This window comes from Coregonus lavaretus (assembly GCF_964263955.1).
Source record: "Coregonus lavaretus genome assembly, chromosome: 7".
Lineage (NCBI taxonomy): Eukaryota > Metazoa > Chordata > Actinopteri > Salmoniformes > Salmonidae > Coregonus > Coregonus lavaretus.
Genome location: NC_139994.1, coordinates 56,849,849 through 56,874,501, shown reverse-complemented (window position 1 = coordinate 56,874,501; position 24,653 = coordinate 56,849,849). Strand labels below are relative to the sequence as shown.

Here is a 24,653-nt window from a genome sequence, read left to right as displayed (position 1 = left end):
GACAGAACAACAACAAAAAAATCCAGAAAAACGCATGTCAAAAATGTTATAAATTGATTTGCATTTTAATGAGGGAAATAAGTATTTGACCCCCTCTCAATCAGAAAGATTTCTGGCTCCCAGGTGTCTTTTATACAGGTAACGAGCTGAGATTAGGAGCACACTCTTAAAGGGAGTGCTCCTAATCTCAGCTTGTTACCTGTATAAAAGACACCTGTCCACAGAAGCAATCAATCAATCAGATTCCAAACTCTCCACCATGGCCAAGACAAGAGCTCTCCAAGGATGTCAGGGACAAGATTGTAGACCTACACAAGGCTGGAATGGGCTACAAGACCATCGCCAAGCAGCTTGGTGAGAAGGTGACAACAGTTGGTGCGATTATTCGCAAATGGAAAAAAAAAAAAATAACTGTCAATCTCCCTCGGCCTGAGGCTCCATGCAAGATCTCACCTCGTGGAGTTGCAATGATCATGAGAACGGTGAGGAATCAGCCCAGAACTACACGGGAGGATCTTGTCAATGATCTCAAGGCAGCTGGGACCATAGTCACCAAGAAAACAATTGGTAACACACTACACCGTGAAGGACTGAAATCCTGCAGCGCCCGCAAGGTCCCCCTGCTTAAGAAAGCACATATACAGACCCGTCTGAAGTTTGCCAATGAACATCTGAATGATTCAGAGGAGAACTGGGTGAAAGTGTTGGGGTTAGATGAGACCAAAATCGAGCTCTTTAGCATCAACTCAACTCGCCGTGTTTGGAGGAGGAGGAATGCTGCCTATGACCCCAAGAACACCATCCCCACCGTCAAACATGGAGGTGGAAACATTATGCTTTGGGGCTGTTTTTCTGCTAAGGGGACAGGACAACTTCACCGCATCAAAGGGACGATGGACGGGGCCAAGTACCGTCAAATCTTGGGTGAGAACCTCCTTCCTCAGCCAGGGCATTGAAAATGGGTCGTGGATGGGTATTCCAGCATGACAATGACCCAAAACACACGGCCAAGGCAACAAAGGAGTGGCTCAAGAAGAAGCACATTAAGGTCCTGGAGTGGCCTAGCCAGTCTCCAGACCTTAATCCCATAGAAAATCTGTGGAGGGAGCTGAAGGTTCGAGTTGCCAAACATCAGCCTCGAAACCTTAATGACTTGGAGAAGATCTGCAAAGAGGAGTGGGACAAAAATCCCTCCTGAGATGTGTGCAAACCTGGTGGCCAACTACAAGAAACGTCTGACCTCTGTGATTGCCAACTAGGGTTTTGCCACCAAGTACAAAGTCATGTTTTGCAGAGGGGTCAAATACTTATTTCCGTCATTAAAATGCAAATCAATTGATAACATTTTTGACATGCGTTTTTCTGGATTTTTGTTTTGTTATTCTGTCTCTCACTGTTCAAATAAACCTACCATTAAAATTATAGACTGATCATTTCTTTGTCAGTGGGCAAACATACAAAATCAGCAGGGGATCAAATACTTTTTTCCCTCACTGTATGTACATTGATCATGGTACGCTTACATGAAGACTGTGTAGTCAGTGGAGTGAGCAGGAAAGAGACATACAGAGTTGAGCTACGTAACATGGCAAGCAACTACTGATTGCAGAATTCTATATTCACTTTGGTATGAAAACAAAATCCATACCAGCTCATATACAGAGTCAAGGCTTTCCTGTGTCATGTCCTCTGGTCATAGTTTAATTATTAATCTCTTTACAATGTAGCATCAGTCATTATCGATTATAGAACTATGTCCGATTTGTTTTTATTATGACATTATGACCATGATGTCAAGAGAACAGAGATGTGTATGTGGTTGGTGATATTGCTATTTGCTAATCATTTCACCAGAATATCAGCATTTAAACTCCATTTATGATCCCAATCTGAATGCATAAACGGAGGTTGAACTCTGTCTATTGTTATAACACTGTTGCTGAGCTAGTAAACACACCCACAAAGTCATAAACCCCACCTATTTCTACAATTGATCTTCTTACAATCTGATTTTAAACAAAACCTTAACCACACTGCTAACCTTATGCCTAACCCTAAATCATGCATTTTTATGATATAGCCAATTTTGATTATTATCTAGTGGAAACCATGGAACCATGTGGTCATAGAGGAATTAAGTTATTTTCTTTTTTTAGAGCACACCTATAGGCCAACTAGTAGAAGATTCAGTGCATCAAGTTTAGTAGAATGCAGTTTGAGTACATACCAGCAATTACACACAAAAACAGGAAAACTGTTCTTAACAGATGCTTGTGTAAAAGACCATGATGCAGAATAGTAATATAGTGAGTAACTACAGAGAGCTGGTGTGTCAAATAAATGCAATGACATACCAAACATATGATGTCATTGCAAGAGACTACGGGAGTATCTTTGATAGCTAAAATGTGCAACAGTCGCCTTTATAGTAAAATGAAGATTCTGATGCAACTATTTACACAATGTGTGCAGAGTATAAGGGCAAACCTAACTTTTGAAATCAATAGTGATTTCATGTATAATAGAATAGAGGAAATGAGTCCTGATAGTCCTAGCCCCCATGAGGGTTCTAGAGCCCTACAGTATCATGGGGCTAGACAAAAACAGACATGTTTATTACTAGAATAAAACACACCATGTCACACTGTTATTTATGCGCTCCTAATTCAACCAAAATAGGGGGGGGGGGGGGGACTTCTAACTTTTAACCAGGGCATAATAGTTGTGCAATAGCCTACATGCTCGTTTATGTTTCAAAATAGAATACAGAAGAGATGTGTGTGGCTACAAATAACATATTTTATGGTAATAGAAAATCTATATATATTATTGTATGTGCAGATGATAAACAATAGGACCATATCCAACAAGCACGTTGCGAGACATGGACATTAACCCAAACCTTGAATGCCTACAACTCTTGTAATAGCACCCTTACTTCCTACTTTTCCTGATTGCTTAGCCGGTGTCATATCTCACGGCTAACACCCTTTTTCTGCATAACCAGTTTTCCAATTGAGCAGACCATTAGGGTGCAATCAGACCAGGAATGTGTTGAGGGAGACACATTCGTCTATGGCAGCAGTGTGACTTCATTACCCCCCCAAAAAAGCACCGCAACAACAGTTTATGATCAACAGCAATTAATTTTACACTTACATTTTACTACCCTGTCCGTCGTAGATAACTTCGGATCATCATTCGGCTTGTTTTCGGACATTTCCAGGATGATATAGATTCAAATATATTTGAACTGTGCGTGAAAAAGATCCGATGTTGTCCTTTCCCAACAACTCAACTCTATCCAAATGGGAGATCGCAGTGATCTCACTTGCTCCTATCACTCGCCCAAAATACTTGCAACAAGGTTACAAATTTCACCACCCCTAAACTGTAGGTCCGTGTGATTTCTGTATCAAGTTCTTTCTCCCAGCGCTGTGCGCGCAACCTAGCCTGCAGTTGGTAAGATACGCCCCCCCATATATGTGGTCTTCAATTGGTGCCAGAGACCTATTCCTCTTTACTGACGGCCTAATTTTGTTTTAATCTGTGTATGTCTACCATTTTTTAAATTTAGATGACATTCGTAAGTATCAACAATATGAATATTAGGCTATATTTGCAGTACTGTGTGTTGCAACAAATCAGTTCCCTCTCCTGTATCTTGCAACATCAATCGCGTGTGTGTAGCGTTGGCCTGCAACTACCATTTCTGCTTCTTCTCAGACAGTATCTAAACTTCACTCAATCTCTCTCGAAGGGTTTAGAGTTGTCATCATGCAAAATGTCATGCAATTTAGATGGCCAAATATTCACTGTTTTGAGTGAGCACCACGAGGCTAGAGAGTAGGTGCATTCGAATTCACTCCCCTGGCACACAGGGTGGGTACAGAGTTATATTATGGCTCTGGGTGGGTGGAATCAAGTAGGCCTACATCTATTCTCTAGCTTCGTGGTGATGCAAGTATTCAGCCAACCGCTTTGGGAATACTATAAGGGGGGGTTGTAAAGGGAAGGTTATAAGTAGTTGATAGACAGTTGACCTTTTAGGATTTATAAGTAAGCTAGTTGAGACAGTTACATTTGGTTGTAATTACAGCACCACCATGTGGACATTTAGAGACTTTCTAATAGAGGAAATAGAGGATACTAACCCCAACCAGTCTATAGTTTGGTGACTGTGTGGCTCAATCCCAAATAGACCCCTAGGCTGCTGCTCTGCTTCTTATTATTATTGACGATCGCACAATTTAATGTGCATCCCGCCACCTACTGTGCGGGATGGAAACTGTATTCCCAAAAACGGAACAAACGACCAAAAAACGACCAAACTACAAAAAAACAAATGTTCTCTTAATAAAGCAAACAGATCTTATCCCTACATACCCCTAGGCCCTATCTTTGTCCTATTGCCCTATTTAACAGTGTATACCAATTGCTTATACCAATCTAATGATCTCCACAAGTGTATAGAGGACAATTTGCGGTCAGGTCTTACCATGTTAAAGTTGTAGCCATTTTAAAGGCACAAAAATAGTAATCCCACCAATTACAATAGGGTTGCAGCATTGGATCCCTGTAAGGAAAGTTTGTATTCTTTATGTGGAATAGAAATGATAAATCCCCCCCATTCATGTTAATGTGACAAGGTAGGAACAATAGTTTTGGTCAGTGTTTCCCAGGGAACTCTAATTAGTGATGAACATGTAAAATGGTACAAAATCACCTCTTAGCCCTGTGCAGGTGAGAGTGTTTTCCCATTGCTGTATTTCTTTGAGGGAAACCATTTTGAGACCAACGGGACCATGCAGTCTGTTTGGGAAGAACTGTTTAGGGCATGGTTGAGTGTACTGTTTATCTGTATCAGTATTTGTTTATTTAAGTTAGAAAATATAAATTGTTTATTGTTTAAAAAGGTATGCCACTGCAAAAAATGTCGTTTTGTTTTCATGTGTTTAGAGATAATTTGGAGTCCAATTTAATCTGTCTAAAACAAGTAAACCTGAAGCCTTTAATAAACCTGGCTTGTTTGTATTTTTCTGCCGCTGTTTCCCTGTAAATGGGCCTAGAACTTAAGGTAAATGAGGAATAGATGTTACATTAATATTTTGTGTGTTTGCTATCAAGGGTATAGTTTGTATAGCCTTTGTCCTATGTTTTTTAGATCATGCCTGTTCCTCTGTAGATCAGGTAAAGCTGAGACACTTGTCCCTAAACTCATCTGGAATTGGAGCCACCATGTACTGCCCATCTCTGTCTAATTTTGATAAGCAGGAAGCTCCCTGCCCTTAACTAGTTATCAGACCAATGCAATGCAATCAATAGAGCCAGTGTGTGGAGAGCTGTTTTTCCTTGTCACAGCGGTTACAAAGACTCTCACGCAGACAGATGTAAATAATGAGTTCAGGTGAGTAGTCTGGACCTTCTGAACTTTTTGAGAAATTCTGACGTTTGCGTCTCTTGTTTAGTGCCGTGTTATTTTATGAAATGCATTTTTTTGTGGAATTGTTGTGTTGATTTTGGAAGATTGGTATTGGCTACTTCACAGCTGTAATTCTGGCACAGTATTGTTAACATTATGATGTTGAAGAATCTGCTACACTTTCATTATTGTGCTTCTCTTATGACCGTGTAAAAACCAAGTGAAAAGTAACTAAGAACTTCAATCAAAGTATTTACAACCATACCAAAGTTCATATCAAATTTGTGGAAAGATTACTATAAGTTTGCAATACCTTAGTCAATCTACTAACTAGATGGTAAATCAATTCAACGATCTCATGACTGTCCTACTTACCTGATTAGTTTAATACGAAATGTGTTTTAGTAATATTTTTATCATACTATTTAGCAGCAAAATCTTGTCAAGTAACTTGCATATATCAAGGGAGCTGGAGCTCTGTAAAGTTTGTTTTTCATAGAGAGACTGATTTGAACATAGGAAAAAACACATTTACAACATATTACATATTGGTTTGACTTGCAATATGAGGCTTTACTTATATTAGTGGCATTGCGCCTGTGACAATCTCCCTATTTCCACCATCCTCTTGTAGCCGTGGACCTGCTCATCATCTATGAGGCGGAGGCAGAGCAATGGGCTGTATACCTGCGCTCTATCTTCACTGGGCCCATCCGGGAGGGAGGGATCCGTTGTTATGACATCGCCACAGTGACCAGCCGGCGGCAGGACTTCCCCCGACTGGGCCGGTACAAGGTCAAGCTGTTGATCCTATCCAGGGGCATGCTGGAGGGCCTGTGCCCGCGTGCTGAACCCTGCGGCCCACGTGGGGGAGCTCCTATGTGGGGTGGACAGCCTGGCACCCCTCCTGGAGGTGGCGCCCCTCAAGGGGGACGAGTGTCTGCAGATATCCAGTGAGCAAGACGCCCACGACTACCTGTCGGCCGTGACTGACATCATGCAGAGAAGTATGGGGGAAGGGGAGGTCAGAGATGGGTATTATGGGAGGTTGGGTGCAGTGTAGAGGGTCCGCTCTCTATTATTATTTTTAATGGTTATTCAATAATGAATGATATAATACTTTTATTCATTCCTGAGGCAACAAGTGGTAGATTGGTGTAAGGGCAAAAGTTAGATTTAATGTATTTATGTATGTATAGCCTACATTAAATCTATATATCTATAGCTTACATTAAATATACAGTGCATCCGGAATGTATCGACACCTTGACTTTTTCCCACATTTTGTTACGTTACAGCCTTATTCTAAAATTGATTAAATTGTTTTTTTCCACCTCATCAATCTACACACAATACCCCATAATGACAAAGCAAAAACAGGTTTTTAGAACATTTTACTAATATATTAAAATAAAAAACGGAAATATCACATTTACATAAGTATTCAGACCCTTTACTCAGTACTTTGTTGAAGCACCTTTGGCAGCGATTACAGCCTTGAGTCTTCTTTGGTATGATACTACAAGCTTGGCACACCTGTATTTGGGGAGTTTCTCCCATTCTTCTCTGCAGATCCTCTCAACATCTGTCAGGTTGGATGGGGAGCATTGCTGCACAGCTATTTTCAGGTCTCCAGAGATGTTTGATCGGGTTCCAGTCCGGGCTTTGGCTGGGCCACTCAAGGACATTCAGAGACTTGTCCCGAAGCCACTCCTGCATTGTCTTGGCCGTGTGCTTAGGGTCGTTGTCCTGTTGGAAGGTGAACCTTCACCCCAGTCTGAGGTCCTGAGAGCTCTGGAGCAGGTTTTCATCAAGGATCTCTCTGTATTTTGCTCCATTCATCTTTCCCTCGATCCTGACTAGTCTCCCAGTCCCTGCCGCTGAAAAACGTCCCCACAGTATGATGCTGCCACCACCATGCTTCACCATAGGGATGGGTCCAGACGTGACGCTTGGCAATCAGGACAAAGAGTTCAATCTTGGTTTTAACAGACCAGAGAATCTTGTTTCTCATGGTTTGAAAGTCCTTTAGGTGCATTTTGGCAAACTCCAAGCGGGCTTTCATGTGCCTTCTACTGAGGAGTGGCTTCCATCTGGCCACTCTACCATAAAGGCCTGATTGGTGGAGTGCTGCAGAGATGGTTGTCATTCTGGAAGGAACTCTGGAGCTCTGTCAGAGTGACCATTGGGTTCTTGGTCACCTCCCTCACCAAGGCCCTTCTCCCCCGATTACTCAGTTTGGCCGGGCGGCCAGCTCTAGGAAGAGTCTTGGTGGTTCCAAACTTCTTCCATTTAAGAATGATTGAGGCCACTGTTTTCTTTGGGACCTTCAATGCTGCAGACATTTTTTGGTACACTTCCCCAGATCTGTGCCCTGACACAATCCTGTCTTGGAGCTCTACGGACAATTCCTTCGACCTCATGGCTTGGTATTTGCTCTGACATGTATTGTCAACTGTGGGACCTTATATAGACAGGTGTGTGCCTTTCCAAATCATGTCCAATCAATTGAATTTACCACTGGTGGACTCTAATCAAGTTGTAAAAACATCTCAAGGATGATCAATGGAAACAGGATGCACCTGAGCTCAATTTCGAGTCTCATAGCAAAGGTTCTGAATACTTATGTAAATATGGTATTTCTGTTTTATTTGTTATAAATGTGCAACATTTATAAAACTTTTTTTGCTTTTTTTCATTATGGGGTATTGTGTGTAGATTGAGGATTCTTTTTTCAAAATCTATTTTAGAGTAAGGCTGTAATGTAACAATGTGGAAAAAGGGAAGCGGTCTGAATACTTTCTGAATGCGCTGTATCTATAGCCTACATTAAATCAAACTTTTGCCCTGACCCCAACCTCCCACTTGTTGCCTCAGGAATGAATAATAGTATTCTATCATTCATTATTATGGTGGGTGTTTTGGATACATGGTTGGAATTGTTGAATGCACAATGATCACAATAAATCCCACACACAATCATGTTATAGAAGTGAATGCAAAAGTCAGTTCTTGAACGTAATAATTGAAATAATCCAAATGGATAAGCATTTTATGAGTCATTGCCTATTAGTGAACTTGCTGGTTTCCAGTCACACCGGCAAGGTGAAAAGTTGTGGCTACCTACGTCTATGTTGAATTGTATTATTTTTCAAGTAATTGCCTCAGAAACGAATTAGTTGACTTGCTGCACAAGTTATCTCCTGCCTCAGTGGAGACGTCTGCACAGCAATTTCCATACAACTAGGCATTGTCAAATCATTTAAGACAAACCGCACATACCTGTAGCTCAAGTCAACACTGAAGATGAAAGCTAGTAGAGTAGCAAAAAATGGGAGGTCAGACACAAACGGGGCCGGATTACGTAACAGGCACGCAGGGCAGGGCCCCCCCAGATCGCATATGAACATGTCGGTTGGGGGCCCCCTGGAGGTTGCCCCCCCCCCCCCCCCCCCCCCAGATGGCATGTGAACACGTCATAAATGTGTAGAATTGCTGGAAAATGTGCTTTTACACTGCAACCTTTTTCTGTCTGCCCTATGGCAAAATGTGTAGAATGCAGAAAATAGGCTTTAAATCAGTAAAATAAAATATCTCGCCTCATGGCAAAATGTGTAAAATTGCATGAGATTTGCTATAAAAGTGCTAATTTCTCTGCACCGTGGCAAAATTAGCAGGAAGAATTGCATAAAGTTAGCTGTACAGGGGCCCACTGGAGGTAGGTGCCCCGGGGCCCCAGTTGTGGTAGTCTGGCCCTGGACATAAAGTGTAGGAACACAATGTCCCTGACTCTAGTTAAGTGCTGCAACAGTCGGACAGTAGCTAGGTGTTCACTTTGACCTCGGTTTCCATGAGAACTCTACGTATTCTGAGGAATTTGACAGTAATTATTTCCTGAGTCACACTCTACTCTCTGCTACCCAGTTAGTTTTCTGAGAAATTCGAAGCCATCTGCTGCCAGCCATATACTTTTATTAAAACCTTTTACTGCAGTGGGCAAAATTAAGGCCACACAGAGTGATTCTTGGTAGTCTTAAATCTACCTGGAAACAAAAGTATACACCTTACACAAATGGTTATGGGCTTAAAAAAGAAGACATGTCAGATATGTGTTGTTGTTTTTATCGCACTGCTTTGCTTTATCTTGGCCAGGTCGCAGTTGTAAATGAGAACTTGTTCTCAACTGGTTTACCTGGTTAAATAAAGGTGAAAAAAAATAAATATATATAGAGTTGAAATGTATTCAATTTTGAGTTTACATCCCAATATTGCACTTTATATACATCACAGAAGACTGAAATATAACAAAACTGTTTGACATAGAAACACCAGATTTTCGTCAGTTGAAAAAAAATAATGTATATATATATATATTTATTTATTAATTAGGGAAAATATGAATATCATTCCACCCATGAGGCCAAAGAGGGCGCTTCTGGTTACGTGATCTAAAATGGATGGGAGTTCCAAAAGGTATGTTTCTCTGCTAGTGTGTGTAGGTGGCATAGCTCATGTAAATTGTCTCCCTTTCCTCTTTTGTCATCAGCGGCCATTATCTCTCCTTATTCAAATCCAAATGTACCCTACTTAGTCTCCTCATGCTGTGACCCGCACAGCCAGTTCGGTAGCAGTACTGGCTAATCTTTGTAAACTACTGTAAACTACTCAGAAATGTAGATTTTTAGAACAGAAATTTAGATGTTCACTATTACTTGGGATATTTGAATCTCACCAATTACCAGACAAAAGTGAAACGCTTGAGTCAAGACTATTTTCCAGGTGAGACACAAAGGCCCAAAGTAACACCCAGCCCCTCTAGCACCAAAATTGTTAATACAGTGGTAGGGGAAACACTAAGTATGTAATTTGGGCATGACTCTTCCACAGGGCACCAGGCTGCAGCAGGTAACATCAGTGATATGCCTGGGAAGTTGACCGGACCGGACCTAAACCTAAAGTTGGAGAGCAGGCAGTCGACTGGAACCTCGAGTGCCAAGCCCAACAACATGCTGGTGGTCCCCTCCAGAGTTCCCTGTGGGGTGAGGCATCAACACACATCAGGAGGCCACATCAAAGCATTCAGTGCCATGACATACCCAGTCAGAATGTACTGTAACAATATTTTTTTAGCAAACAATATAGTTGAAAAATGCTTTCCCGTTACAAATTGGTTTTGAGTTTTTACAGTTTTTTACATTTTAATAGCACTGCTTGTCAGAATGTCACCCAATGTACTTTTTTATTGTAAATTTGTCTTGAGTTCCTTCCTTCCTGTAGACTCCAGGTGAGGTGTTCATTATTTTAAAAGACACTGTGGCCAGTAAAGATGCTGAGGTTGAGTTCAGAGGGAGTAAACGGAGGGTGAGGGTGAAACCTGTCCACTTGAACGAACACATCCTCTGTGTGAACACAGCAGGTGAGTGAAAATTCGATGGCATCGTTGCTTATTGTAGAGCGATGTTTATTGACTTTGACACAGGGCACATAACAAAACACCATGGTTTCTAAAATCGCACCCTATACCCATTATAGTGCACTACTTTTCGCCAGAGGCTCTTAGTGTGAGGCGCACTCCTTAGTGTGAGGCGCACTCCTCTTCGCCAGAGGCTCCAGGAGTGAGCCGCACTCCCGGCGCGGCTCACTCCTGGATTGCGTCCTACCTGACCGGTCGCTCCTACCAAGTGGCGTGGCGAGAAGCTGTCTCCGCACCACGTGCTCTCACCACTGGTGTCCCCCAGGGCTCAGTTCTAGGCCCTCTCCTTTTCTCCCTATACACCAAGTCACTTGGCTCTGTCATATCCTCACACGGCCTCTCCTATCATTGCTACGCTGACGATACACAACTAATCTTCTCCTTTCCCCCTTCTGATAACCAGGTGGCGAATCGCATCTCTGCATGTCTGGCAGACATATCAGTATGGATGACGGATCACCACCTCAAGCTGAACCCTGGCAAGACGGAGCTGCTCTTCCTCCCGGGGAAGGACTGCCCGTTCCATGATCTCGCCATCACGGTTGACAACTCCGTTGTGTCGTCCTCCCAGAGTGCGAAGAGCCTTGGCGTGACCCTGGACAACACCCTGTCGTTCTCCGCTAACATCAAGGCGGTGACCCGCTCCTGCAGGTTCATGCTCTACAACATTCGGAGAGTACGACCCTGCCTCACACAGGAAGCGGCACAGGTCCTAATCCAGGCACTTGTCATCTCCCGTCTGGATTACTGCAACTCGCTGTTGGCTGGCCTCCCTGCATGTGCCATTAAACCCCTACAACTCATCCAGAATGCCGCAGCCCGTCTGGTGTTCAACCTTCCCAAGTTCTCTCACGTCACCCCCCTCCTCCGCACACTCCACTGGCTTCCAGTTGAAGCTCGCATCCGTTACAAGACCATGGTGCTTGCCTTTGGAGCAGCGAGGGGAACGGCACCTCTGTACCTTCGGGCTCTGATCAGTCCCTACACCCAAACGAGGGCATTGCGTTCATCCACCTCTGGCCTGCTGGCTCCCCTTCCTCTGCGGAAGCATAGTTCCCGCTCAGCCCAGTCAAAACTGTTCGCTGCTCTGGCACCCCAATGGTGGAACAAGCTCCCTCACGACGCCAGGACAGCGGAGTCACTCACCACCTTCCGGAGACATTTGAAACCCCACCTCTTTAAGGAATACCTGGGATAGGATAAAGCAATCCTTCTACCCCCCCCCCCCACACACACAGCGGAGTCGCTCACCACCTTCCGGAGACATTTGAAACCCCACCTCTTTAAGGAATACCTGGGATAGGATAAAGTAATCCTTCTACCCCCCCCCCCCCCCCCCCCCCCCCACAGCGGAGTCACTCACCACCTTCCGGAGACATTTGAAACCCCACCTCTTTAAGGAATACCTGGGATAGGATAAAGTAATCCTTCTACCCCACCCCCCCCCAAAAAAAATTTGTAAAGTGGTTATCCCACTGGCTATAGGGTGAATGCATCAATTTGTGAGTCGCTCTGGACTAGAGCGTCTGCTAAATGACGTAAATGTGCCCTTGAGTAAGGCACTTAACCCTAATTGCTCCTGTAAGTCGCTCTGGATAAGAGCGTCTGCTAAATGACTTAAATGTAAATGTTAGTGGAGGGTCGTTATAGTGTACTACTAAGGAAGTCTATCCATGATTTTACATACTGGGTCATGTCATAAACAGAATGAATGGAATGGTGAGATTAGGGAAATGAGACATTAAAAGAAGCGCTGTCAAACTCCCATTTTGAATCACTCATGGTGTTTAGTTCGCTTCGTTTCCCCACGACTCTTTGATTGAATATTGATACAAACATGTAGCAAACTATTTGCGAAAACACTTTTTCCATTTCAATGGTATTTGTGGCTATTATCCCCAAAACAAACTTTCCCCCTCTGACTGTCAAACCTACGCTCCACTACAGATAGCTACTGTAACAACCAGGAAGAGACCAAGTGTATGTTTCCCCCAAAAATATGGTTTCCTCTACAAATGCACTCTGTGCACTGTAGTTGTATGATACTCAATGAGTTGGTTTATGATGCCCAATGCTTATGAGACATGTTGATATTATTTGTCTTTCTGTTGTAGACTTCCCAGCAGGAAGTGTGGGTGTAACACCGTATTGTTGTGGGGTGGTGACGGGGAAGGCCCATCTGCAGTTCTACAGCACCATGGAGGAGATCTCTCGCCTCCTGACCAGGGTGGCAAACCCTGTGGATGTCATGTGCCAGGAATGCCCAGGCAATAGCAGCTCAGAAAACTTAGAAGCTCTCACAAGGAAGATGTAGGATCATTCCGTTTATTGGTCTACAACGAAGGCCATTTGCACAGAGGCATGCTTATACCAATACAAGTGCATGCTTATACCAATACAATGCTTTTAAATGTGTGGGGAGGAGTACAAATTACTCAAATATAAATGTACTCAAGTGCACACTATGGCTGCATTTAGACAAGCAGCCCAATTCTGATATTGTTTTCACTAATTGGTCTTTTGACCAATCAGATCAGCTCTGGAAAAGATCTGCTGTGAAAATATCTGATGTGATTGGTCAAAAGACCAATTAGTGGAAGAAATGTCAGAATTGGGCTGCCTGTCTAAACACAATTACTCCTGGTCATTTGTTGTTTCATGACTGAAGTCATGGAGTTTCTAGTTTTAATGTCACACGCACAAGTACAGTGACATGTCTTTCTTGTAGTACAAAAAATAACATAAGTTAAAATTATTATTATTATTAAAACAAAAACGCACGAGAAATTAGAAGAATACAAGAAAGTAAGTAAGAATACTATATACAGGGTCAGTTCCAGTTCCATATTTACAATGTGCAGGGACACTGGAGTGATAGAGGTAGGTATGTATGGGGTAAGGTGACTAGGCATCAGGATATACAGTGGGGAGAACAAGTATTTGATACACTGCCGATTTTGCAGGTTTTCCTACTTACAAAGCATGTAGAGGTCTGTAATTTTTATCATAGGTACACTTCAACTGTGAGAGATGGAATCTAAAACAAAAATCCAGAAAATCACATTGTATGATTTTTAAGTAATTAATTTGCATTTTATTGCATGACATAAGTATTTGATACATCAGAAAAGCAGAACTTAATATTTGGTACAGAAACCTTTGTTTACAATTACAGAGATCATATGTTTCCTGTAGGTCTTGACCAGGTTTGCACACACTGCAGCAGGGATTTTGGCCCACTCCTCCATACAGACCTTCTCCAGATCCTTCAGGTTTCGGGGCTGTCGCTGGGCAATACGGACTTTCAGCTCCCTCCAAAGATTTTCTATTGGGTTCAGGTCTGGAGACTGGCTAGGCCACTCCAGGACCTTGAGATGCTTCTTACGGAGCCACTCCTTAGTTTCCCTGGCTGTGTGTTTCGGGTCGTTGTCATGCTGGAAGACCCAGCCACGACCCATCTTCAATGCTCTTACTGAGGGAAGGAGGTTGTTGGCCAAGATCTCGCGATACATGGCCCCATCCATCCTCCCCTCATTACGGTGCAGTCGTCCTGTCCCCTTTGCAGAAAAGCATCCCCAAAGAATGATGTTTCCACCTCCATGCTTCACGGTTGGGATGGTGTTCTTGGGGTTGTACTCATCCTTCTTCTTCCTCCAAACACGGCGAATGGAGTTTAGACCAAAAAGCTCTATTTTTGTCTCATCAGACCACATGACCTTCTCCCATTCCTCCTCTGGATCATCCAGATGGTCATTGGCAAACTTCAGACGGGCCTGGACATGCGCTGGCTTGAGCAGGGGGACCTTGCGTGCGCTGCAGGATTTTAATCCATGACGGCGTAGTGTGTTACTAATGGTTTTCTTTGAGACTGTGGTCCCAGCTCTCTTCAGGTCATTGACCAGGTCCTGCCGTGTAGTTCTGGGCTGATCCCTCACCTTCCTCATGATCATTGATGCCCCACGAGGTGAGATCTTGCATGGAGCCCCAGACCGAGGGTGATTGACCGTCATCTTGAACTTCTTCCATTTTCTAATAATTGCGCCAACAGTTGTTGCCTTCTCACCAAGCTGCTTGCCTATTGTCCTGTAGCCCATCCCAGCCTTGTGCAGGTCTACAATTTTATCCCTGATGTCCTTACACAGCTCTCTGGTCTTGGCCATTGTGGAGAGGTTGGAGTATGTTTGATTGAGTGTGTGGACAGGTGTCTTTTATACAGGTAACAAGTTCAAACAGGGGCAGTTAATACAGGTAATGAGTGGCGAACAGGAGGGCTTCTTAAATCAAAACTAACAGGTCTGTGAGAGCCGGAATTCTTACTGGTTGGTAGGTGATCAAATACTTATGTCATGCAATAAAATGCAAATTAATTACTTAAAAATCATACAATGTGATTTTCTGGATTTTTGTTTTAGATTCCGTCTCTCACAGTTGAAGTGTACATATAATCAAAATTACAGACCTCTACATGCTTTGTAAGTAGGAAAACCTGCAAAATCGGCAGTGTATCAAATACTTCTTCTCCCCACTGTATGATAGAGTAGCAGCAGCGTATATGATTGTATGTGAGTGCGTATATGTAGAGTCAGTATAAATGTAAGTGTGAGCAAATTATGAATTGAGCAGTGCCGATTTTAGCATGTAAATCTTGGTGGGGCGAACTCAACCAATTTTTTTTAGATGCATGCCAGCAAAGCCACTACACAATACTAAACAATACATTAATTGCTCTTTAACGGTGACAAACGGTGCCCACAAACTGTTAAGGCCTACATCAAGCTGTCCCGACAGCAGAGCTTTCCTTTCACTACCAGGGAGTGAATCCTTAACACTGATACAGTGCATTCGGAAAGTATTCAGACCCCTTGCTTTTTCCACATTTTGTTACGTTATAGCCTTATTCTAAAATGGATTAAATCAATTTATTTCCTCATCAATCTAAACACAATACCCCATAATGGCAAAGCGAAAACAGGGTTTTAGAATTGTTTGCAAATTCATTAAAAATAAAAACCATTTGCTATGAGACTCGAAATTGAGCTCAGGTGCATCCTATTTCCATTGATAATCCTTGATGTTTCTACAATTTGAGATTGGAATCCACCTGTGGTAAATTCAATTGATTGGACATGATTTGGGCACACACCTGTCTATATAAGGTCCCACAGTTGACAGTGCATGTCAGAGCAAAAAACAAGCCATGAGGTCGAAGGAATTGTCCATAGCGCTCCGAGACAGGATTGTGTCAAGGCACAGATCTGGGGAAGGGTACCAAACCATTTCTGCAGCATTGAAGGTCCCCAAGAACACTGTGGCCTCCATCATTCTTAATTGGAAGAAGTTTGGAACCACCAAGACTCTTCCTAGAGCTAGCCACCCGGCCAAACTGAGCAATCGGGGGAGAAGGGCCTTGGTCAGGGAGGTGACCAAGAACCCGATGGTCACTCTGACAGAGCTCCAGAGTTCCTCTGTGGAGATGGGAGAACCTTCCAGAAGGACAACCATCTCTGCAGCACTCCACCAATCAGGCCTTTATGGTAGAGTGGCCAGACGGAAGCCACTCCTCAGTAAAAGGCACATGACCGCCCACTTGGAGGTTGCCAAAAGGCACCTAAAGGACTCTCAGACCATGACAACAACAGCACTCTGTAGTGTAGCACCATGGTGTAGCCGGAGGACAGCTAGCTTCTGTCCTATAGGTAGATTGACTTCAATACAAAACCTAGGAGGCTGATGGTTCTCACCACCTTCCATAGACTTACACAGTAATTATGACAACTTTCGGAGGATGTCCTCCAGCCTATCAGAGCTCTTGCAGCATGAACTGACATGTTGTCCACCCAATCGAAGGATCAGATAATTTATCTAGTACTGAAAGCATAAGCTACAGCTAGCTAGCACTGCAGTGCATAACATGTGGTGAACAGTTGACTCAAAGAGAGAGGAAGACAATAGTTGAACAGTTTTGAATAAATTCAAGAGAGAAAGAGATTGTCTTTTTTTTCAGTTTCACTTACTTAGCTAGCAAATGCAGCTAGCTAGTTTAGCTTACTGAAACACCCTGCTCAAACAGAGGGATGCTATGTTAGCTAGCTGGCTATGACTATCCAACACAACACTGGAACTCTTCCAAGTCAAGGTAAGCTTTTGGTATTACTAATTTATTGCCACGGGGCCCGCCGGTGTAACTGCTTACTGACTGCACACTAACGTTACTGCATGATTGTAGCGGGTTTACTAATGTGTTAGTTCTATTAGCTATGCTGACTATGACGTTACTTTAGCTAATATGGTGACAATGATGTAGGCTGTGTGTAGCGGTTTGGCTTGAAAGGGTTTTCTCGCCTGGTCACATACAGCTGATTTGTTGTGCATTGAAGTCCACAAGCGAAGGGAAGAGAGGAATACAACGCGGCTGTTATGAGAGTGAACTCTGTATTCATTCCACTGATTCTGTTGAATAAAGTTTCTTAAACTGAAGCAAACGGAACAAAACGGGGATAAACATACCTGAATTTGTCCAATAGAAACTCTCGTTTGCAACTGTTGGACTAATGATTACACTATATCAGCTAGATAGATGCAGGCAAGAGTTGTAAACTTTCATTCATAGGCTAGGTTGTAGCAACCTCATGATGGGTATAGGGAAAATGTGAGTATCATGTAGTAGCCTAAACCTATCGCTGTTACATTGAACTGGGTGAATGGAATATGAATGAGAGTCATCCAATATGCTGTAATAGAAATAAGGCCATATTTTGTTGCATTACAACCTGTAATTTAAATGGATTTTATTTGGATTTCATGTAATGGACATACACAAAATAGTCCAAATTGGTGAAGTGTAATGAAAAAAATAACTTGTTTCAAAGAATTCAAAAAAATTAATAAGGGTAAAGTGGTGCGTGCATATGTATTCACCCCCTTTGCTATGAAGCCCCTAAATAAGATCTGGTGCAACCGATTACCTTCAGAAGTCACATAATTAGTTAAATCAAGTCTACCTGTGTGCAATCTAAGTGTCACATGATCTGTCACATGATCTCAGTATACAGTTGAAGTCGGAAGTTTACATACACCTTAGCCAAATACATTTAAACTCAGTTTTTCACAATTCCTGACATTTAATCCTAGTAAAAATTCCCTGTCTTAGGTCAGTTAGGATCACCACTTTATTTTAAGAATGTGAAATGTCAGAATAATAGTAGAGAGAATGATTTATTTCAGTGGGTCAGAAGTTTACATACACTCAATTAGTATTTGGTAGCATTGCCTTTCAATTGTTTAACTTGGGTCAAACGTTTCGTGTAGCCTTCCACAAGCTTCCCACAATAAGTTGGGTGAATTCTGGCCAATTCCTCCTGACAGAGCAGGTGTAACTGAGTCAGGTTTGTAGGCCTCCTTGCTCGCACACGCTTTTTCAGTTCTGCCCACACATTTTCTATAGGATTGAGGTCAGGGCTTTGTGATGGCCACTCCAATACCTTGATTTTGTTGTCCTTAAGCCATTTTGCCACAACTTTGGAAGTATGCTTGGGGTCATTGTCCATTTGGAAGACCCATTTGCGACCAAGCTTTAACTTCCTGACTGATGTCTTGAGATGTTGCTTCAATATATCCACATAATTTTCCTTCCTCATGATGCCATCTATTTTGTGAAGTGCACCAGTCCCTCCTGCAGCAAAGCACCCCCACAGCATGATGCTGCCACCCCCGTGCTTCACGGTTGGGATGGTGTTCTTCAGCTTGCAAGCGGCCCCCTTTTTCCTCCAAACATAACGATGGTCATTATGGCCAAACAGTTCTATTTTTGTTTCATCAGACCAGAGGACATTTCTCCAAAAAGTACGATCTTTGTCCACATGTGCAGTTGCAAACCGTAGTCTGGCTTTTTTATGGCGGTTTTGGAGCAGTGGCGTCTTCCTTGCTGAGCTATACACCTGTTCTGAAAGGCCCCAGAGTCTGCAACACCACTAAGCAAAATATCCGAAACATTGAACATCCCACGGAGCACCATTAAATCCATAATTAAAAAATTTAAAGAATATGGCACCACCACAAACCTGCCAAGAGATGGCCGCCCACCAAAACTCACGGACCAGGCAAGGAGGCCATTAATCAGAGAGGCAACAAAGAGACCAAAGATAACCCTGAAGGAGCTGCAAAGCTCCACAGCGGAGATTGGAGTATCTATCCATAGGACCACTTTAAGCCGTACACTCCACAGAGCTGGGCTTTACAAAGAGTGGGCAGAAAAAAGCCATTGCTTCAAGAAAAAAATAAGCAAACACGTTCGGTGTTCACCAAAAGGCATGTGGGAGACTCCCCAAACATATGGAAGAAGGTACTCTGGTCAGATGAGACTAAAATTGAGCTTTTTGGCCATCAAGGAAAACGCTATGTCTAGCGCAAACCCAACACCTCTCATCACCCCGAGAACACCATCCCCACAGTGAAGCATGGTGGTGGCAGCATCATGCTGTGGGGATGTTTCTCATCGGCAGGGACTGGGAAATTGGTCAGAATTGAAGGAATGATGGATGGCGCTAAATACAGGGAAATTCTTGAGGGAAACCTGTTTCAGTCTTCCAGAGATTTGAGACTGGGAAGGAGGTTCACCTTCCAGCAGGACAAATGACCCTAAGCATACTGCTAAAGCAACACTCAAGTGGTTTAAGGGGAAACATTTAAATGTCTTGGAATGGCCTAGTCAAAGCCCAGACCTCAATCCAATTGAGAATCTGTGGTATGACTTAAAGATTGCTGTACACCAGTGGAACCCATCCAACCTGAAGGAGCTGGAGCAGTTTTGCCTTGAAGAATGGGAAAAAATCCCAGTGGCTAGATGTGCCAAGCTTATCTGAGTTTCCAGTTGTTTTGAACATGGCAGAAGTCATGCTGGATTGACAGCATGGCCAATGTATTCAACCTTTTCTGGCCCATGGTGTTGATTATGGAGATACCCTTTCAAACAGACGTTTTTAAATCCTTAAACCCACACTTGGACCACACACCCTCTCCACCAAATAGTAGGCAGGGGAAGCAAAATATTGATTGCTTTGCGACGTTTGCAATTAGCCATTGATTCCTTCCAAACCACTCATTGTTGAATTTGCAATTTCCGGCTTGTGTAATGTTTATGTCCAATGGCCAATGAGCTCCGATATGTTTGATCTGTAAATTCTCTTCATATGACAAGGATTGAAAAGGATTTGCCAGTAGATTGTTGACATGATTCATGATAATGACTGCTTGTCTAGCTTGCTAGCTAAGATTTTGAAAGTATGATGTTGACCTGATCAGTCCAATCAAAGCTATGGTAGATACAGTATAACATGATTTGACTTAATTTTATCTGTGGCCAATGGCCTTGAGCCTTCTTGGATGGGCACTTCTGATGTAAATCTATGGCAACACCCAAGGGGGCTTGAACTGCCTAGTAGATTCTGCGGTGACGTGGTGTCCCCATGAGTGACAGAACACTGAGCCTATCACGGCGCAACTAGAGAAGATTACCAACGCCTACGCTCTGCCCCTCCACCACAGAAAGCACTGAGCTAGGCTGAAACACCTGCGGCTTTATTAACTCAAGGATTATGTATTATTTTTACATTGTTGGCAAACTGATGTGACACGAATTAATGCCAAAATAACATGCAAAACAGGATAGTTTTTGCTAAACCGCTGTGGCTCACCTACCTGAATGACAGGTCACTAATGGAATTGAGTGTCAGTGTGCATGAGTGTGTAGGGTTCTGTGAGTGTGCATAGAGACTATGCATAAAATACAAGGGTCTGGAGGATTTGGAGAAAGGGTGATCTTCAGAGAGGAATATAAACTATGAACATACATTTCATTTAAACCTGTTTGACTAATTAATGGAATGAATCAGCATGTTCCTGCAGATTTTGATGTTGTTTACTTCCTCTCTTTGAAAGCCAGCTGATTGCAACTCTAATTGATTAGGCACCTGAACACTTACGTTGATTAGACCTATTTTGCAGAAGTTTCAACCCTTTGAATCAGTCCTGTTCAAGCTGCCAAAATTGGGTTTTATTTTTAGAGAAGAAATAAATGAATTAAACATATTAGGACACAGAATGTGTTGCTTGTTAGTATCACCCACTCAGCCCCTGTTAGTTTACATAGCACTTCTCTCCCTACAGACAGGTAATGAAATTACATAATTTATTATTAATTCACTTCTGTAGCACTTCATTTGACATAGTTGCAATGCCTTGGATATGACTGTCTGCAGTGGCAGTCAGTGTCGTTGAAGATGAGGGAGGACGATTTTTTTTTCATGAGCATGGCCTTATTTCTATTACAGCATATTGGATGACTGTCATTCATATTCCTTTCACCCAGTTCAATGTAACAGCGATAGGTTTAGGCTATTATATGATACTCAAATTTCCCTATACCCATCATGAGATTGCTACAACCTAGCCTATGAATGAAAGTTTACAACATAGGTGCACACAGGTCAAGAGACAAATTTGAGGTGACAGACAGGGACACATGGACAGAAAGTTGCAAATGAGAGTTTCTATTGGACAAATTCAAGTATGTTTATCCCCGTTTTGTTCCGTTTAAGAAACGTTTTTCAACAGAATCTGTTGAATGAATACACACCCGATCATGCGTAAACACACAGCCACGTTGTATTCCTTCTCGCATCTATGCACTCTCCTCCTCTCACCTCTTCCCTTCGCTTGTGGACTTCAATGCACAACACATCAGCTGTATGTGGCCAGGCGAAAAAACCTTTCCAAGCCAAACCGCTACACACAGCCTACATCATTGTCACCATATTAGTTAAAGTAACGTCATAGTCAGCATAGCTAATAGAACTAACACGTTAGTAAACCCGCTACAATCATGCAGTAACGTTAGTGTACAGTCAGTAAGCAGTTACACCGGCGGGCCCCGGTGGCAATAAATTAGTAATACCAAAAGCTTACCTTGACTTGGAAAAGTTCCAGTGTTGTGTTGGATAGTCATAGCCAGCTAGCTAACATACCATCCCCCTCTTTGGGCAGGGTGTTTCAGTAGGCTAAATTAGCTAGCTGCATTTGCTAGCTAAGTAAGTGAAACTGAAAGTGGAAAAAAAAATACAATCTCTTTCTCTCTTGCTTTTTTTTCTCTTGCTTTTTTTGAATTTGTTAAAAACTGTTCAACTATTGTCTTCCTCTCTCTTTGAGTCAACTACTCACCACATTTTATGCACTGCAGTGCTAGCTAGCTGTAGCTTATGCTTTCAGTACTAGATACATTATCTGATCCTTTGATTGGGTGGACAACATGTCAGTTCATGCTGCAAGAGCTCTGATAGGCTGGAGGACATCCTCCGAAAGTTGTCATAATTACAGTGAAGGGGGTGAGAACCATGAGCCTCCTAGGTTTTGTATTGAAGTCAATCTACCTAGAGGACGGAAGCTAGCTGTCCTCCGGCTACACCATGGTGCTACCCTACAGAGTGCTGTTGAGGCTACTGTAGACCTTCTTTGCAAAATAGTATGTTTTAATCAGTTATTTTGTGACGTGATTACATTTAGTATATCGTTTTATCTAAAAAGGATAACTTTCTAAATGTTTTTTTAATGAAATTCACTGAGGAGGATGGTCCTCCCCTTCCTCCTCTGAGGAGCCTCCACTGACCGTCTGCTAGGGTTACAAAATTCCGGTAAGTTTCCTGAAATTCCCAGGTTTTTCTGGAATTTAGGTGAGAATATTCCCAGAATCATCAGGAGGGAATTAGCAGCAAAACTTGAGAATTTTGTGAAAGTGACTGGAATTTGTCAACCCTACAGTGTGCTCATGCCTCTTGTCTCAGGCTCTTCAGGTGTCCTCGGTGGAGAAGCTGGACCAAAGGCTGTCCTCCATGCTGTTGAAAGTCATGCCCTCCACAGGCTTCCAGGGACTGCAGGGAGATGACACACCCGAAGGGGGTAAGTGTTCTGTTGTCTGTACCCCCTCGACAATCCATAGTCAATTGAATGATCTGCTGACATTCATACAGTATTTTATGTTATATTCATACATCAATATGAGTGAATACATTTACCATCCAGTACAGTAGTTACACATCTGTGGACACTATTAAAATGCTCTGAAATGTGTGAGCTGATAATTAATCAAAGAATGTTAGGCTGCATTTACACAGGAAGTCCAATTCTGATCTTTTTGCCACTAATTGGACTTTTGACCAATCAGATTTGTTGCCTATAGTTGGGCAAAAGAACAGAATTGGGCTGCCTGTGTAAACTCAGGCCATAATTACAGTCCTTCAATGTTTACTTTTAATGTATTAATTGGATGCAGGCGTTGAAACATAGAATAGATATTCTGTTAACCTGGAGGAACATGCCAATTACAGGACACTAACCGGGATGTTGTCAACGCTATCTGTGGAAAATAACTCCAGTGCAATTATTCTAGCACTGAACTGCAGAGATATGTAAGAGACTAATGAGTAAAATGTATTTGAAGTCATGTCTTATGGTTGATATTCTAAGAATTGTTAATGAGTTAGCCTAACAGCTTTTCATACCACAATGTCCAATGTCTCCAAGGGTTTAAAATAGTTCAAACCTCTGTTAATGCATTTATGTTGCTATTGTATTTTCTGTTATATTGACACTTGGCTATATCATGGATCCATGTGTCCTCATCCACCTCTGGGGGTGATCCTCCACAACTGATCATGATTAGATCATAGTGCGCCTCCTTCATTAACCGTGCCGGTTCTGCGCAAATATGTGTATATTTCACAGGGTTGGGTTCAATTCAGGAAGTACACTGAAATTCCAATTCTCTTCAATGCTTTTCAATGAGGAAAATGTGCAATTGGAATTTGGTTTACTTTCTGAGTTGACTGGAATTGAAATGGAATTGACCTCAAACCTGATATTTCAATCATCAATCTTGCCGGTGCCACAGTTGTGTATATTTCAATCATAAGGGTGATTTTTATTTATTTATTTATTGTTTTTTTTTGTACAAACACTTCAGCATTCATAACAATTTGCCTAGCTTGGATATGTTCTTTAAGTGCAATATATTTAATTAATGGGGAAAAACCCCAGGTCATACAATGATTTACAGCTGGTCACAGCAACAAGTAATTATGATATTACTTGTACCTACTGCCCATTGTGAATGATTTGTGTTTTCAATGTAATACATTGACTTTGGTCAAAGGGTCTAATTACAAAGTTTGTGTAACCTATAATATAAATGTATGAATTCATTTTAATTATCCAGTTAAATGATTCATCATAACATTCGTATCCATTTTGTTATTTTTACACATTCCCAGTGGCCTGTCGTCTTCCCTGGGCTATGCTCATTATGTGGTAGATTGATTGCTTAATCAGTCTCTAGTATTGATTAGTTACTCTGCGCAAAAGGTTGGGGTTGAGGGGGGATGTATTTTCATGAGAAAGGGGTCAATACATGCCCTGAATCTGTTTTAAGCATTAAACATTCAGCAGTCTTTTTAATGTTTGTTTGCTCGGAGTTGGATCAAATTAGAATAATGTAGGCAACAATGATCTCATTTGGTCGTACATCCTGACTACCTGTGAATCTTACGTCATAGTTAAATGAGTATGCTGTTAGCCATATTCAAACATATATAAATTACTATTTTAATAAAGGTCTCAGATGCTGTATTCATGGATATATGAGTGTATTTGCAGTTTTAAATCTGACTCAACCAAATGTTGTAGAAGGCACTGTAGTTTGTTAGAAATCCT

At 42.3% G+C, this 24,653-nt stretch overlaps 1 protein-coding gene and 1 pseudogene across 2 annotated transcripts in view; one reads left to right on the top strand and one right to left on the bottom strand.

Annotated features, from left to right (window-relative positions):
- The window catches only part of LOC311131999 (protein phosphatase 3 catalytic subunit alpha), a 143,124-nt gene extending 139,808 nt beyond the window's left edge, over positions 1-3,316 (bottom strand). Inside the window, exon 1 of the mRNA XM_084165162.1 lies at positions 3,160-3,316. Coding sequence (XP_084021288.1) covers positions 3,160-3,220 — 61 coding nt within the window. The 5' untranslated portion in view covers positions 3,221-3,316. The remainder of the gene's footprint in view (positions 1-3,159) is intronic.
- A 2,081-nt stretch (positions 3,317-5,397) lies between these two features.
- LOC311132593 (B-cell scaffold protein with ankyrin repeats-like) overlaps positions 5,398-24,653 on the top strand; it is a 41,219-nt pseudogene continuing 21,963 nt past the window's right edge. Inside the window, exons 1-6 of the transcript in view lie at positions 5,398-5,407; positions 6,057-6,429; positions 10,310-10,461; positions 10,700-10,838; positions 13,010-13,152; positions 22,730-22,862. The product of the transcript in view is annotated as a B-cell scaffold protein with ankyrin repeats-like (transcript). The remainder of the gene's footprint in view (positions 5,408-6,056; positions 6,430-10,309; positions 10,462-10,699; positions 10,839-13,009; positions 13,153-22,729; positions 22,863-24,653) is intronic.